The sequence below is a fragment of the Merops nubicus genome, unplaced genomic scaffold, assembly GCF_000691845.1.
Source record: "Merops nubicus isolate BGI_N331 unplaced genomic scaffold, ASM69184v1 scaffold12270, whole genome shotgun sequence".
NCBI classification, from domain to species: Eukaryota; Metazoa; Chordata; class Aves; order Coraciiformes; family Meropidae; genus Merops; species Merops nubicus.
In genome coordinates, this window is record NW_008583625.1 from 48860 (window position 1) to 65781 (window position 16922).

The 16922-nt window shown below is 39.5% G+C and overlaps 1 protein-coding gene across 1 annotated transcript in view; it reads right to left on the reverse strand.

Moving 5' to 3' along the window:
• LOC103774139 (protein sidekick-1-like) overlaps positions 1-16922 on the reverse strand; it is a gene marked incomplete at both ends in the record, with an annotated part of 264514 nt that overhangs the window by 48853 nt on the left and 198739 nt on the right. The window contains 6 exons of the mRNA XM_008941529.1: positions 3528-3704; positions 4795-4897; positions 6933-7100; positions 7351-7467; positions 8678-8872; positions 14442-14525. Of these exons, the coding sequence (XP_008939777.1) occupies positions 3528-3704; positions 4795-4897; positions 6933-7100; positions 7351-7467; positions 8678-8872; positions 14442-14525 (844 nt within the window). The remainder of the gene's footprint in view (positions 1-3527; positions 3705-4794; positions 4898-6932; positions 7101-7350; positions 7468-8677; positions 8873-14441; positions 14526-16922) is intronic.

Below are 16922 nucleotides of genomic sequence, written 5' to 3' on the forward strand. Positions count from 1 at the left end.
GTACCGAGAACCCTCAGGATACTTTGAGCTGGAATCAGCACAGTTTCCCATCAGGTGAGTGATACACTGTGATAACTCAGCTTATGCAGCTTTAGGAGCAAGCATTTTTTCCTCTATATATATTTCAGTATGGTATTTACAGGACTAGAAACGTAAGCTAAAGGAAGCTGAGATGTTTCATAACATACAATTATTTTCATGATCAAATCCTATGACTTGGAGGAATGCAAGAGAAACACAAGCTCATCACCAAAAGACCTGCAAATGTTTCTGTATTTGTAGTCAAGAAGCTCTGTTAGGGAAAAATAAAAAGTAAAAAATCAAAATCTATCTCTTGCAGACGGGAAACATCACTTGAAAATGTTTTACCTCATGCAAATCAAATCAAGTGATGTACATGAAGAATAAACACATTTAGAGGGAAGACAAATGAACAAATGGAGTATCTTGACTAGCAATTAGTTTCTGAGCCCAAGTACCATCAGTGCAAAATTGATGAACAAGGTAACCTTTGGCTGCACTTTAGCAAGTTCTTCATTAGTTTTCTGGCTTTCCTTTTCAAATATTTTATTTTTTCATAGGCATACTGAGAAAAATAATCTATCCTGCTTGCACCACCCAGGTGTACCACTCTGTGCTACCATGTTCTAGCAAGAAGCAGTTCCTTTTTCCTCAAACCTGTCTTCCAACAAGGGAAGACAAAGGAAGAAGTTTTCTTTCCTCCTTTTCACAGATTAGAAAACCAGACGACTCAGAGATTAAATAACTGAAAGTCACCCTGAAGGTCAATGGCTTTGAATGGAATCAGTTTGAATAGAAATCAGTAGCAAACTTATTTCTGCCTTTGGAAATTTCTCTTGACGTGCCTAGAGGTAGAGCAGGGACATGTTGGTTCCTAGGGGAAAAAAGGTAGTGAGACAATTGGAGTTGTCAGATAATACTAGGTAGGCTATGATATTATCTGTTGGTAGACTGCTCCAGCCTGTAATTGGTCGAGAGGCCTCCTTTGAACATTTGTCTGACATTAGTGCTACTCGAAGCACTGAAGTGTAAGTGCTCATCGATGGGAATGTACATGCCCTGTTTGTTAATGTTCTGCACAAGAGAATTATCTGGGAGAATAGGGAATGTTATAGATCTGTCATTCATATACGAGCTAGAATTTAATTTAAGCTTTACTTCAGACGTTTCCTTTCCATAGATTTTCTTCTTCATTTCACTTCTGTTGTATCATGTATCTCTATCTCTCACAGATTTGTGCTGCTGAGCCAAACGATAATGATGAAAGCTGCAAAGGAATGCAATAGGTTTTGGCATTATTGCTCTACCTGCAGCACTGCTTTGAAATAAAACGTCACAATTCAAGGTGTGATTGAATGACTTATCAGTTACTGAAGTCCTCTGAAAGAGTGGAACCGATATGTTTCTTTGATTCCTTGAGGAAAAACAGGTGGTGGGCAACCCAACATTGGAGGAAGCAGAGATGCACGATTAAGAGCCAGTCCCAGTGCATGGAGAGACAGCCACAACTGGAGCAAGCTGGGGTGCAAGAAGGGCAGCCTCAGCAATGCACACAAGATGTGCCTCTCCCAGCTAACTTCTGGCCCAAATTTTATGGAGCATGAAACTATTTCTCACTGGTCACCAGGGAACTGCAAATACATCTGCTGTGCTGTACTGGGTTGCACAGGGCATCTTTTGATATTTAGGATTAAGTAATGGTCAGACTGCTAATGTCTTTAGCACGTATTTATAGCCTTGCTTCAAAGTCCACGTTTTAACATTCTTTTCAGTCTTCACTCCATAATTTCTCTGCCCTCCATTCAAAAACAGCCTCAGAGAAAAGCAAGTATGATTATACAGTAGCAATATATTTTGAATTGTCTTCTGCTCTTGGATTCAAACCAGCAGTAAAATGCACTCCAGGAGGAGAGCTGAGGAGTGCTTAATTAGAGAAAGAATGTATGACCGCTCTCTGCAAACAGGCATCTGATCTAGCCTTGGCACTGTCAGAATAATGCTGTATCAAACAGCCCTCTGCATAGCAAATCTCAGAGGTGAACTCATTACATTGCCAACAGCAGAAGTTGCCATCTTCTCAGAGACATCAGGCATGACCAGCAGAAACAGATGCAATTTTAGTTGAACTAAAGCATGCGGCACTACTCAAATAAATAAAAAGTCTACATAAAACATTACCTTCTTCATTTGATCTGCTCCACACATGTACCAAAACCACAGGTGTTGCTTTTAGTGATAAAAATAAAATGGATGTGCACTTCACCCCAGTGGAATGCCAGAAATGGGAAAATATGGAACCCCGTAACGACATTTTTATAATCCATTTTCAGAACTCAACTGCACTTTAAACATTTTCTTGTTTTTATTTTTAAAGATCCTTAGGAATAAAGAAAGGCATACATAAAAATATTTTTCCCCTGTAAAGACGAGTAAAGAGAACACAAGAGTAAGCAATGCCTGTCCAGGGACCAGCAATTCTCATATATGTTTAACAGATAAAAAAATACTAAAAGGAGGAAAGCATTTTCTTATAGCCTTGGCACCACAGTGCAGTACCTGAGCTTTATGGGAAAGCCCCTACAGCGTGGGATGACAGAAGGATTCATGTTGGAAGGGACCTCGGGAAGTCTCTGGTCCAACCTCCTGCTCAAAGCAGTCAGCTATGAGATCAGACCAATTTATTCAGTCTGGTCTTGCAAAGTGGAGACAGTATTCCAGATGTAGACTAATAAGTGTCAGATAAAAGGGGTTAATAATGTCCATCAATCTACTAGACTCGTGTTAACACAACCCAGAATGCTGTTAGCCTTTTTTGTTGCCAGGGCACAGAGCTGGCTCACGTTCAACTGCCGTCTACCAAGATCCCCAGGTTCTCTCCAGCAGAATTGCTACCAGCCAGTCAGTGACTGTACTGTATCACTGCAAAAGGTGATTCCTCCCCAGATGCAGATGTTGCATTTGTCTGTGTTGAATTTCATAAGGTTCCTGTTGGCCCATTGCTCAGCCCTCTGAATGGTGGCCTTGCACTCCAGTGCATCAACTGTCCTCCATCCATTTTGTGCCACCTACAAACTTGATGAGCATGCAGCCCAACACCTTCTCCAGATCCCTAATAAATATGCTGGACAAAGCATGTCCCATTGCAGTCCCCTGTGGCAGTTCACTTGTTACTGGCTTCAAGTGGACTACCACCTCTTAATCACTATTCCCTGAGCTCAGTCACCCAACCAGATGGATAAGTACACGGAGTGATTCAGAGAGATGCAATTACTTGGAAGTAACATCCAAGGCTCCGGTGAAATGGAAGCCCAAGCAGCGTGGCAGCATGAAAAAGGGAGGACATTTCAAGGCCTTTTAATCATGAATGAACCAGGTTTAATTTCCCCTAAAAAAAACACACCAAAAAAAATCAAACTTATCCCCATATAACCTAGAATTACATGACAGAACAATGCCCCAGGGTCTCTGAAACCAAGAATAGTGTATATTGAAGGAGGAATACTCACATCACTTCTAGCCGAGCCATTCTGGAATCATTTCCTCCAAAAGAAATGACCTCACAAGTATAGTCTCCAATGTCACCTGACCAAGTCTGGCTGATGAGGAGAGTTCCATCTTTTTCTAGTGTTATCCTGGAACTGCTGGATGGATTTATTACAACACTGTCCTTCTTCCAAAGGTACCTGAGTATTACAATGTTTCCGTTATTAATTACCCATATGAACTGTGCTGTAGGATTATCATCTTCTGTGATCACACATAACAAGTGACATGCTCCTACAGTTACTTTCAGAAGCAACACCTTTTACAAGTTTAAGTTTTAGATCACCAATCAGAAGGAGACATGTAACCATGTCCAAGATACTATCTGTTTGACATGGAAAAGGTGAAGTACTCATAAATGTTCAAGTTCTTAAGACCTCCTTCATCAGCATTTTAAACTGATCATCATAGCTTGGAATTAACAGCTGAGGCGTTGGCCCATCTCTGCTAAGGCTGTAATAACATTAAACTGCCATAATCAGTAACACCTTGAAACTGCTGTGGCAAGGGTTACTAGAGCTCATCCATCAAAATACATGTACCCACACGTCACAGAGGTGTGTATAGCCCATGGTCAATTAAGTATCTCCACATGAAGTTTTTAAACTGTATTTCTCTTTCTCAAACTTTCTGCAGTGCACCCTTCTAGCACCCTCCAACCTGTTCCTTGCATTTTCTTTTGCTCGTGTTGCTTTCAGACTAGACAAATTTTTATCACAAATTTATTTTTAAATTATGAACGTTCTCTAAATGCTGTAGTACAAATTTTAATAGTTCAGACAAATTCTGTTTTCCTTCACACACTTAAAACAGAATATGGTCCCTAGTTATTGAGTTGTTTCCAAGAACATGAGCATCTCTTATGTGGCTTTCATGCACCCCCATGTAAACACTTCTGAAATCCTATTCCTTCTCTTTGGCTTTTACTCTCATTAAGTATCAGCTTCTGACAAGTTGGTTTTATTGATAGTGTATTAACCTTGACAGTAAAATCATGGAAGGCTATATTGAAGTCATGAAGTGGAACATAGCTCATTGTAAATAATACATAAGGCTGAAATGGAAGATGGGATTTATATGATTAATGATACAGTGTACAACCTCACAATGCAGTAATCAGGGGTCTGGTGTTAAAATCTGGGGTCCAGAAACTTTTCACCTAATGCTATCCATAGAGCTTAGAAAATTAAGCTCGGCTAAACCACACAAATAAGAACTGACACCACCAACCTGATTGAAATTCTGGGATCATGAGTTGCTCCACACCGCAGAGTGGCTGTGGTTCCTTTGATCACAGTGCTGTCCTCAGGAGGGTGAACAATGGAAGTGCGGTCTGAAAGGAACACAAGCCATGGTTCAGGGGAAATTACAGCGTTTTGACTTGGGTATTCACTCCAAGAGCAGGCAAACGAACATTTGTCATTCAAAGCAAGCAAGCCATTCCTCTTTGCTGTGAAGGCTCCCCTCCCTCTGATGCCACTGTGTCAAGAAGAGATGACAGGCTGCGGGGTGCAGAGAAGCAAAAGCAGCAGAGGGCATGAGTCTGAGTCGGTGGTGAGCTGGGTAGGAAGAGAGCTAAAGCTGTCCTGACTCTCACTGGTCCTGTGGCAAGCACTTATGGCAACTTCCTGAAGTCATAATGCCACAAGTATGTCTGTAATGTGTTATAAATGAAGCTGAACACAGAGCGAGTCAGTAAGCAAGTCACACAGTTTGGAGCAGAGAAAACAAAAACAAAGGAAATCTGTACACTAGAAAAACATCCAGAAAAGGGAAAACTTAAACAGCACCCTATAATCTTGTCAAACCCAGGAAAGAGCTTAAAGGAGGAGGAGCTTCTGGTAGTCTGAATTTTCCATATAAAAAGGATATGCTGTTTACTCAAATGTTTCAGAACATCTTTATTCAAGCACCTCCTGGAGACCCAGAACACAATAATTGCTGTAACTACAGCAACCAGATCTGGTGTGAAAGATCTCTATTGTGCCCAACACACAGTAGCAGCAGCAGATATCATCAGCTGAAGCAGGTAGACAACTAGGGTGAGTACAGAAGATATGTGGATATTGTTAATCAGTCCCAAATCCCCAAAGAGATAATCAGCATCTACTGAGATACGCCATACATGCACAAGAAAGAGTCATCAGCAAAACCAAAAGCTAACTCTAATAGCATGGAATCTTTAGCATTATTCCTGATGAATCCATGTCTGCCTTCTAGCTTTATAACGGTGTTGTTGCCACAGAATTATTAGGTTATATTGACTTTTTTCCCCCTCTCTAATGCAGTACAATGGAGAGTAACTATCCATAATACATATAAGAACCATGCCTTTGAGAATCTCCTTTACTTGATCCAAACACCTGGATATCATTCAGTTTAAAACATCCTGATAAGTTTACCAACTCTATGTTGTCAATGAGATATAAATCTGATGGACATATGACAGAGGCACATTTAAGTGCCAGCACTGCTTTCAGGTATTCCCACATTCAAAAGGAAAAATGTTGCTGATTGAACTTGCACAGTTCTGAGATTAACAAATGCCAAATATGCACCACACGTCAGCAGCACAGACAGTACTTCAAGTACAGGAAAGGACAGAGGGCTGCAACACTTCTGTATCTACCATCATCATCTTCATTGTTTTAAATTATTTTTAGTCCCAGCTCAGGCGTCATCATTTCCTACCTTTTAGTAGCAAAAAAACCAGGTTACACTTAATTTAACTTACTCAGGAGTAACACAGGTGAACTTGTCAGATGAGACTCTATTCCCCAACAGAATAAATTAAAAAAATCAAGATTAAGTGCAAATGGTGAAGAACAAAATCATTGCTTGGTTGCCCTGTGCCATGCCACTCTGCAGCATGAGAGACTAGCTGAAGCCTGCTGTACTTTGGTTTGGCTTTCAACAGTGCCCAGGGCCAAAGAAAAATACAAAGGTGTGAGGAAAATCATATCTTGTAACTGTGGCCACGGGCTTACTAACAGCATGGGCTGGTCTCTACTGCCTGCAGACTCCTGGAGGCAGAAATCAACTGCAAATACCCAGCTCTACCAGTTAAAAGGTCTGATTTGCAATGCGAGATTTGCCAAGGCAAAACCTGAGTGAAATTGTAATTGTGACTGAAAAGCTATTTAAATGCCCTTCCTTTCACAAAATATAAAAGTTTATATGCATAATTTTACAAACAAAAAAGGTATTTGTGATAGGTTTCCTAAAATAGATACATTATTCCTATTAAATCATACAAGTATCTCTATTAACGAGTGAAGCATAATTACTTATGAAAATTTCCTGAGCATACAACAAAAAGTGATTAATACTTGATTAAAGTTAGACTTTAAACAAAGCATTATCCTTACTCCACACTGTCAGCATCACAAAAGCATTCAGAGCTCCTTCAGAGTTGACTGCACAGCAAGTATAATTGCCAGCATCCTGGAGGAAAACGGGTGTTATCTGGAGCCCTCCAGACTCAAGGAGAATGAACCGAGGCATCTGAACTGAGCCACTGGCTAAGATCTGCTCTCCTGAAACACAGAAGGGAAGAACAGCATGATTAGTGTCACGTAGACTGCAGGGATGAAGCACTGCAATTCTAGTTCTTCCAAAAGACTGCTACAGCCTGTCCAGGCCACTGGCTCACAGCGGCCCCACGACAACCCCTCTGCTCGCAGAGCCAGGGAAACGAAGGAATAAGAACTCAATGGATCTACAGGATCTCAACAACAGGACTGGATAAGAAAACGTGGATGACACAACAGCTTAGTAACAGGCTACCTTTCTTCCATGAGATGGCAGGTTTGGGAGCCCCTGAAACTTGGCAGGTGAGCACGGCGGTCATCCCCTCTGTAACAGTGGTGTCCTCAGGAGGCTGGATAAATGCTGGTTTAATGTCTGGAATCAAATATTAAAAAAATTCAATGCATCAGCTATCAGGAAGATCCCTTACCTATTATGATGGAGTACTTTACATCCACTTTTACAGAGCTGATCACGGAGAAGGACATGACAGTAATACCTGAAAACCCTTCAGCAGTGACTGTAACCTTTCATTATACATCTCCTAGGAATTGGCTAATTCAGTTTATTACCTACATGAAAGGTAAAAATCTATCAGTGCTTGTACATGTACAAGCAAGATGGCTTAGAAAAAAAAAAAAGGAGGATAAAGCTCAAAATGAGCGTTTAGGGGGAAGTTTAAAAATCTAGATAAACAAAACTATTTTCTTTCATCTTCATAACTGAGTTCTTTAAGATGAAAAGCAACTTGAGAAAGGCATTAACTTTGAAACTTAAATGTCAGCCAAAAGAATTTAGAACCTGAGTCTCATCCAAGATATTTCCCAAGTTTCTTTTCTCTCTTATTTCCCCCTAGCTGCATTTTACTGTATTTTTTTCCTGCAGTTTCCTATATATATATAACTGGGGTTGATCTATTTTCTGAGGCCAGTAGGAATTCTGGTCAGTATGTGTAAACTGTCTTGGGCGAAAAATCAGCTTACTGAGGAGGAGTTATAGTATTACAGAAATGCCTGTTAATTATCACTTTTAGAAGAGACTACTAGGATTTCTAATTCTTCCATAGAGAAAAGTGTATTTTCATTAATAAAACTATTTAATCAGACTTTTTGGCTAAAAAAAAGATGTTTAACTTGAACTTTCTGTCCTTAACTAAATGGAGTTGTAGACAAAAGGCAGTTAAAATGATACCATGCACAATCATGAAAGCAGTAGCTCAAAGTCAGAACAGATTTACATTAGAACTAAATTATTTAAGTATAAGGAAAGATGAAAGTATTTCACAGTTAACCTCTTTTTTTTTTTTTTATTTTCACTACGTTCTCCATTAACAGTGTGAAATAAAGTTCACCTCAAGCCCCCAATGCCATGGACAGTTTTACTACAGGCGTCAGCAGTTTGTGTTCAGACCACAGAGGGCATTTTGGGGTGCCTTATAGCTAAGGGCAGGTACACTTGACAGAAATGAAGGTTCTGTGAATTGAACTAAGCAAGCAAAGAGCAGTGGAGAAATCTGATGGATGTGGGATCACCTACAGAGAGGACAAGACAGCTCATCGATCTCTTATCACAACTCCTTACTCACTAGTCACATCCAGGTAGGTGTATGTCTGTATTTCCCCAGCTTTATTGCTGGCAAAACACTGGAAGATCCCAGCATCCTGAGGACGCAGGGCGTGGATCCGCAGCCCACCGCTCAGCAGCACCTTGTAGCGGGGGTTTTCTAGCTTGCTGAGAGGAACAGAGTCCTTGTACCAGACCAGGGTGGGGATGGGAACACCTATCAGACAATAAAAAGAAAGAATCATATCACTATTAGTCTTTGCAAACCATGTTTTAGGTAGTCAAAATACCCAGCACTGTTACGGGCATATCCCTGGTTTCCCATCCTTCTACACAAATTATTTAGAGTTTTACAAGCTGCTTTTGATAAGTGGAGGCTGCTTCTTACATTATCAATGGTAATAATACACTGCAGAACATGTGGGAATAAAACCAGCAAACAGTGAAAGAGGGAATGTTGAGAAAACATGTTATCAAATCACTTTCTTCACCCAATCATATTTCATGCTACTACAAAATAAGATTTAGAGCAATTTCACATTGAAAGCCAGAATCATGCTGCTTAAACAGCAGCAGTGTGGCAATGCAGCAAGTCTTTAAGGCTGTTCCATCCCAAATAAGATTCTTCTGTGCTACTGTAGCTAAGATGTCAAAATAAAAAGGAAATGGCAATTTACACATGAAAAATAAAGTGCTCACATGGCTCCAAGTCCCAGTTCGGCAGTTTAGCTTGAGCTGATGTACAAACAACATCTTGCCAACAATGGCATAGCTTTAAATTATTATTTTTATTCATTATCAAGCTTCACCTGTTATTTGAAAAAATGCAGGCATTAGGAGAAACAAAAATCCTACTCTAGATATAGCTCACAGTCCTGTTTATTTGTGTTCTCTTCCATGAGCATATTCCACAAGCACTGACACGGTTATTTCATACTTTTTTTGCTGCAGTCCTAGCCCAGCCAGCTGGGATGAAATGTCTGTAAATTTAATGTAGGATTCTCTTTACTTTGAGATATGTCAGGGTCCTAGAACAGTCATACACAGATGTTCCCACCTCACTCCTCATATCAGACAGTGTTTTATCTCTACATCCCAGAAATCCCTCACTGATCAAATGCTGAGTGCCCTATACAGGAAGCTGAAATGAAGCAGGTATTTTATTAAGTGATTGGATAATCACAGGATCACAAGGGTATCAAGCTGATTTTAGTTATCAGGCTCAAACATGGCTTTTTCATAATTGGCAGCTATTTTTGAACACATACCACTTAGAACCTCAGAGCTTCACACTCCCTTGTAATATGGTCACGAACTACAGACTTAAATTCATGGGTGAGTGAAATTTGCCCAAACAGAGAAAAGCAGGGTTATGACAGAAGCACTAAGGATGGGATGTCACTGATGAAGAGAGCATCTGCAGACAGCAAGTTTCCCTTCAATCTTGGCAATGACTTGAGGTTCTCAGCACAAAAGTGCTTTGGGAAGATCTATATTATCATCATTATAACTTTAAAAACCCTGAAGTTAAATACTAATGTGTTATACTTCCATTCATATCTCCTCTCAGTGTACTTATTCACTTTATGCAGACAAAAGCTGTATTAACTCCTGGAAAGAATGTACAAACAACGCATGGAAAGATTGAAAAAAAACATTCAATTGCTGCTGTTACTTTTACAAACATGTAGCGTTTACTACAACTAACTCTGATGCTTTTATTCTGCTGATAAAAATAAAATGTACTCATAATCTAGAAGGTAATCATCTCAGGAAGGGATCCACGATATAGAGTGCATTGTCTGGTAGAGAATAGACACAGTGTATTCATGCAACAGCCCATACACAGAATTAGGGTAAATTTCAATGCTCAGAATTCTCAGTGAGAGGGTTATTCATCTCTTGAAAATCCTCCTGGGCACATACAAATTATCACTGAGTAATGAAGAAACAGATGATGCAAAATAGAATAGTTCTCCTGATGCTGAGAAGCCTGGAAATGATTTCAAGTTTAAATAATAGCAACTTCATTTTCCTGTGCATTAGACTTGATAGGCACCTAGGAAATAATGAAATCCTGCATTCAGTACACTCAAACCTTTAACACTGGTGTCATTCCATAAATCCCATTCTACTAACAGTATTAGCAAACCTTCTAATCCTATAATCACTGTGAGATACACCTTCCTATCACCAACTCAGCTGACAAACTGAATATTACAATCTCTATTTTTCTACATTTCAGTTACGGATATCTTCTTCTACTCAAAGTTATGAGTCTGAATAATAGGATCTTATCTAAGCACTCTGATGCCTGGCAGCAGCATTCATTTGGGCTTCAGTGATCTTCCCAGAGAGATTTGTCTTCCAAATTGGACACATTTTCTTTTATCATTTTGCTGCCTCTTTGGCCATAAAAATGGTTAAATTCAGCTGCCTTTCTTCTCTCCCTCTTGTATCACAGTCTTCCCTCTCTCCACACCCCCAAAGGAATTTTGCTTCTTTTCCTCTCAGCTCTTCTGGTGAAAAAGTTACAAACAAAAGAATACACTTTAAAGACCTTTTAGACTACACCTTCCAAGCAGTTTCAGTTGTACCTTACCATTTGAAAGATTACAGAGTGGCCTAAAAGACTAGTAATAATAAATAAAATAAGCTTATTTCTCAGCGTGTATACAGCACTATTCATTTTTCACAGACAAATTCATGCTATGGAGAAGGGAAGGCAGAGAACTTAGACTCTGGTTCTGGCTTTGCCACTTTCTCTGTAACCTCAGGCAAATAATTTATGCAATCTGAGGCTCAGTTTCCCCATCTGTGAAACAGATGCTTGACTGTTTGCCAGATTTAACTTACTGAAGAACCTGGATAAAAGACTCAAAACATGCACTGTGTCACTTTTGTTATTTATTTTTTATAGCCTTCTCTAGATCCCAGTGGGCTACTGGGGAATCCCAGAAGCATCTTTCCATCTACTTGTCTAAACAGGTAGAACTAAAGTCCAATTAAATGCACTCCCTAGACACTACCACCACTGCCTGCAGCTCTGAACTTTCTATAAGCAAATAAGAAAAAGCATTTAGAGGGAACCCATTCCAAATGCAGGCAGCATCAGTGACTGCTGAAAGATATACAGCAGAGCATGGTTACTGCACAGGCTGATACACAAACCCCATCACAGGGAAGTATAAAGCTAGTCTGTGCAAGTTGCAATTTTATTTACAGTTAATCTCTGCTTATACTGTGAAATTAATCTGTCTCTCACACATTCAAAGTGCACCAAGACTCGGCAAATGGGCTTTGTGAACAGAACTTGATGGAGCTGGGGAAAATAAAATCTGTCTTCCTGTTTGTAGCAAAGACACAGGGCAGCTCTGCAGTTCCCCTCGTGCTTTATTCTAGCTCCTAGCCTGGAGCTGGGAGACAGCAACCTTCATTTACCCCCAATTTAAATGCTAACAATTGCCAGATTTGTACAATAATGGATCAAAACTCCTCTATGGTTAATTCTAGTACCTGCCCTTTACAAGTCTGTTTTATAGATACTCAGCAAAATAATCCATGTGAAGACAGGTTTCCACGCTCCTGCACCACATTCATCAGCAAATCAGATGGGCACTAGAAGAGTTCAGCAGAAGTAAATTACTTTGTTCAACACAGGTTCCCATATCTCCAGGTAAGACCTCATCTACTGAGAATGGTTATGAGCACCCCATTAATCCCCTCGGGAGCTCAGCAGCTCAAAGGAAGAGTTAGGGTAGAAGGATGAGTTAGAAGTCAACATCTTCTCCCCCTGATTCCTCCAGGGATTTTTTTTGTAATACATGAAAAACATTTGAGACAGCAGATAGTTTTTTTCCAGTGGTAGTGAGATAGTCCAGAGATTCATCAAATAGTTGTGCAGAACAGAAGCGTTTTAAAAATAAAATCTCAGAATGATTTTTAAAGTTAATTTCTTTAACGATACAAAAATTTATTTTAATTCTGCTGCTTGAAAAAACATTCTCCAACAAAAAAAGCACTGATATGTTTGTCATAACACATGCTGAAACAAAGTTGGTGGCACATGACCAGAATAAACATCTATCTAGCCGCTTTCCCTTCCTTTGAAATTGTCTTCTCTTGGATGCTCAGGCACAAAATGCAAGAACAGCTCAAGGACAGAATGCTATTTCCACGTTCTCAGCTCCAGTAATCTCTGCTTTAGCTATTTCCTGAACCAGCAGCTGCACAGACAGAGCTGTGTTTAATAGTCCTTACTGGATTTTTCTCCCATAAATTTTGTTTGTTTTTCTAAATAATTTTTATTTCTGTTCTTTACTACTGCCTGGACCAATGACCTCCACAGCTTGTGTTTTCTGAAAATGTACTCTTTCCTTTATCACACATCTACCTGAATATTAAAGGTTGTGTGGCCAAGGCACCTCCTTTACTTCCTGCACTAAGCAATAAGGAATCAGCTTCTCCCACTCACCTTCCCTTCAGTGTTCTCTTTCACAAAGGGTTCCAGTTCAATTTTTCAGTATTCAAAGCCCCCCACAGACCTTTAATTATACCGTTCCTGCTTTTGTGTATTTTATTTTTTGGTATAGTTTTTCTACATTTCTCTCTCCACTGGAGTGATGAGTGTTGTGTCAAGTATTTGAGACGGGGGTGTCCCAGGGAATTAGCCAGTGGCATTCTCTTATTTTTTCCCCCCCTAACATTTTGAAGCATGGCTTGGCACTGACCTGATGTTTTCAGAAGACATACCTTTTCTGCATAGTAATGGGATTTCAGCTCTATCAATAATTTCATCTGCCAGTTTATAGTCCAGTCACTTCAAATCATCAGAACTGTAGCTCTCTTGCAATCAGTTCTAATGTTGACTATCTTGGATAATTTTATATCATCAGAAAATATTACTATCAGAGTATTTGAACCTCTGTTCCAGGGCATTTATGAGTATGTTGAACAGCACAGGTTCCAGAAGAGGTTCCTGGGATACTCCGCTGACAGCAGGTCCTGCTGTGTTCTGTTTAAAAAGCTATTAATTAACAACAAGACCTTTTCTCTTAGAGCCTGCTAGCTTCATTTGCAGAAGAGCCTTTTGACAAGAGATCTCATCAAAAGCTTCTGAAATTCCAAAGCAACCAGAGCACCCTTACACACGTGCCTGCTTATCACACTATTTGCAAAGCTTCCTTCTAGAAAAGCAAGGCAGACTCTTTCCTACAGAAAGCATTACATTTTTTTTTTTTTTAAATCATAGTGGAAATAATACAATCACATAACAAAGAATATCATTATTGGCCATGATCTGAAGAAAGAACACATCCAAGCAAGCTCTTAGTTAAGTTTGGGTGTTTTTTTTAATCAAGGTTGTTTACTTTTTACCTAAGGATCTCAAGGCATTTTTATGTGTATTGCTTGTTAAACAGCATCAGGGGAAGCAAGACAATAAAAAGCTACTTGCTTGCTGCAGCAATTTGGTGATATAGACAAACTTCTTCCAATCACAGGACTACGATGCCTCCTGTATTACTAGAGTGATAAAATAGCTGGTGCTTCTATTTCTTAAAAACCATTTTGGTTTAGGTGGAATTCTAGACATGTGAAGCCTTTTCTGTTATTAAAGCACCTGCCAATTAAAAGCTGCCTCTAATAGTCCTCCTGCAGAATTCTTAACTACAATGAAACGGCAGAGTTACGACATTTTTATTGAGTATAAAAATTCCATCATTTTTAGAAAAACACTGGCTGTAGGGCTATCATTAACCCAAGTTCAAACACGCCTGCACACTCACCCATCGCCTGGCACAGGATGTCCACGTCTTGCTCCACTTCAGCCAAAATCACAGCCTCAGGTTCAGCCGTAAAATATGGTGGTTCTTTGGAACAGGGAAAGCAAACAGATGTAAACAAACCAAGCCACAGCAAAATGAAAAATAGGTGTTGATTTAAGAGACATTTATCATATAACCTTTCCATGGGTGTTGTATTTATTATAGTGTTACAGACAGACTGGTTTGGCTAAGCTCATCTCTATTTGGAGGTGCTTTTTCTGGTAGTAAAAGAATCATAAAAAAGTCAGGAGTTTTTGCTATGCTGAGAATTCCAAAGTGTCAAGTCAATGTAAGGTAAGATTTAGGGATTTGCACTGAAAATTAATACTCAGAGCAGGGGCTACTTTTCAATTTATAGGCCTGAATCATGGAGCATTTTAATTCTTCATTCAGAAAGGCTCTACCAAGAGGTTTATAAATGTTTATATTTACAACACAACATTTTATAGGATAGTTTGCTTCAGTATCTACACAAAACTCCACCTCATGAAGGCATGAAGCATGCCAAATAAAGTGCCACAGCATGTCAGAGAGCCAACATCAAAGGACAAGTGTGGCATCATTATAAAAAATTCTCCTCAACTCTTTTATTTATTGAAAACAAACAGATCTAATGCTTTAATTGAAGTTATAGTAATAATCATAAAAATCCACATTTTATCATTAGGACTAAAGAAAATATATTAGCTGTTTAATTAAACAAAGATAAGATTCCAGAAATTGTAGAGTATACTGACATGTAACTCTTTCTTCTATGCAGCATAAAATTGAAGAGCATCATTCAAAGTCCCACAGGCATTAAGGTTGCAGCAATTATAGTGGTAACTAAAAACTGTCATAGTCTGTTCAATTCAATTAGCATCTGAGTACTGTTTTTAAAAGCATTTTATTTGATTATACTAGAGTTCTATTGTAGCAGAGACAAACTCAGTGGAAAGTTTTAGGAAATACAGAAAAGACAGTATAAGTAGCTCATGAGGACAAGCTACTTGTATTTTCATTTTAAGGAAATCAAGTATGTTTGAAGTAAACGTAGTGAGCTCCAACAAGATCCAAGATCACCTGAGTTGACTTTCTCCCAAAATTCTTCACTAACCACATCTGAAAGCCAAATGTGCAGCTTCAAGTCTGAAAACCAGACTGACAGGACAACCACAGTTTCATAAAGTAAACCACAGTCACATAACCTTATCCTGCAAAATCTTACTTCTCCTGCTACAACCTCTAGCATAGGAAGTGTTAGGAATTCACAGGGACGATGTGACACATCAGCTAGTACACTTCAGGAAGCACTGGATTAGAATGCAAAACTCCCTTTCCCAGCTGTCCTGCCCACTAACTACCATAAAATACTTGCTTGAGTGTACAGAACTGGGGTCTCATTTGAGCACCAAAGGATATTACCATTCTGTATTCAATCCAAATGAAGTCAATCAATATTAGTCTTCAAAATCTTGCGCGGAGGAGGCGAGGCTGCAAAACAGCCTGGAATGCTCATTTACCCAGCAAAACCAATAAAACAAGCTACCTGATTTATTATATTCTAATAATATACATGTGTTAACATTATTGATCCTCACTGCCTAAATATAAAGCTATTAATAAACATGCATAATAAGCTGTGATTTATTGCCTATGACCTCATGCGTTACTCTAAACAGCCAACGGAAAAGCTGAGCGTTGAGTTGCAGTTCACTGCTGGCACACTGCCTTTGACATGGCTGATCAGCTAAGCTGATGAGTCCTCTGCAATTCATCTAAGTCCACGTTCTGACTCTGAATCCAGTCTTTCTTCTCATGCCATCCGCCCAGCTTTGTCTGATGCTTCCTTTGGGCTCTGCTTCCCAGAATTTTATCGTTTCCATTTCCAAGCTTTTAGCATGATGTCCATACTTAGCTGTGTATCTCTCTGTGCACACAAAGGTGAGTGTCCTCCTGTCCATCTCCCAAAACAATTTTTGAATTTTTTGTTTCATGACAATTTAATTTGATTGTGAGGGGAGGAAGAGGGGAAATGTGGCCAAAGCAGTGCAGGAGCAAGACAGCATCCAGACACACCTCCCCAACATCCAGACATTCACTTCTATCTCTGGGCTGCTTCTATGGATGTCTCTTCAGGTTCAAGTGTATTTTCCCCCTTTTAGGGAATTCTTGACTGCACATCTTCCATCCTGCCTTTTATAGGGCACTCGTACCTTAATGGGCAAAAAATCTAAACTTGGCAACCCTCATCTGCCAGGTCTCAAAATTTCTCCTAGATCAGCAACTTGTTCATACAACAGCAATAAATTTGCAGATTTATCTTCAACATGGGCCTGTGGTCCAGCTGCAAACTACTTACTGTGACCTCAAAGGTGCTAGTGGTTCCATGACCACTGCTTATGTATTACAAGTTGGCATATTTATACAGTCTGCTTACCCAGTCCCTCTACCAAAATCCTA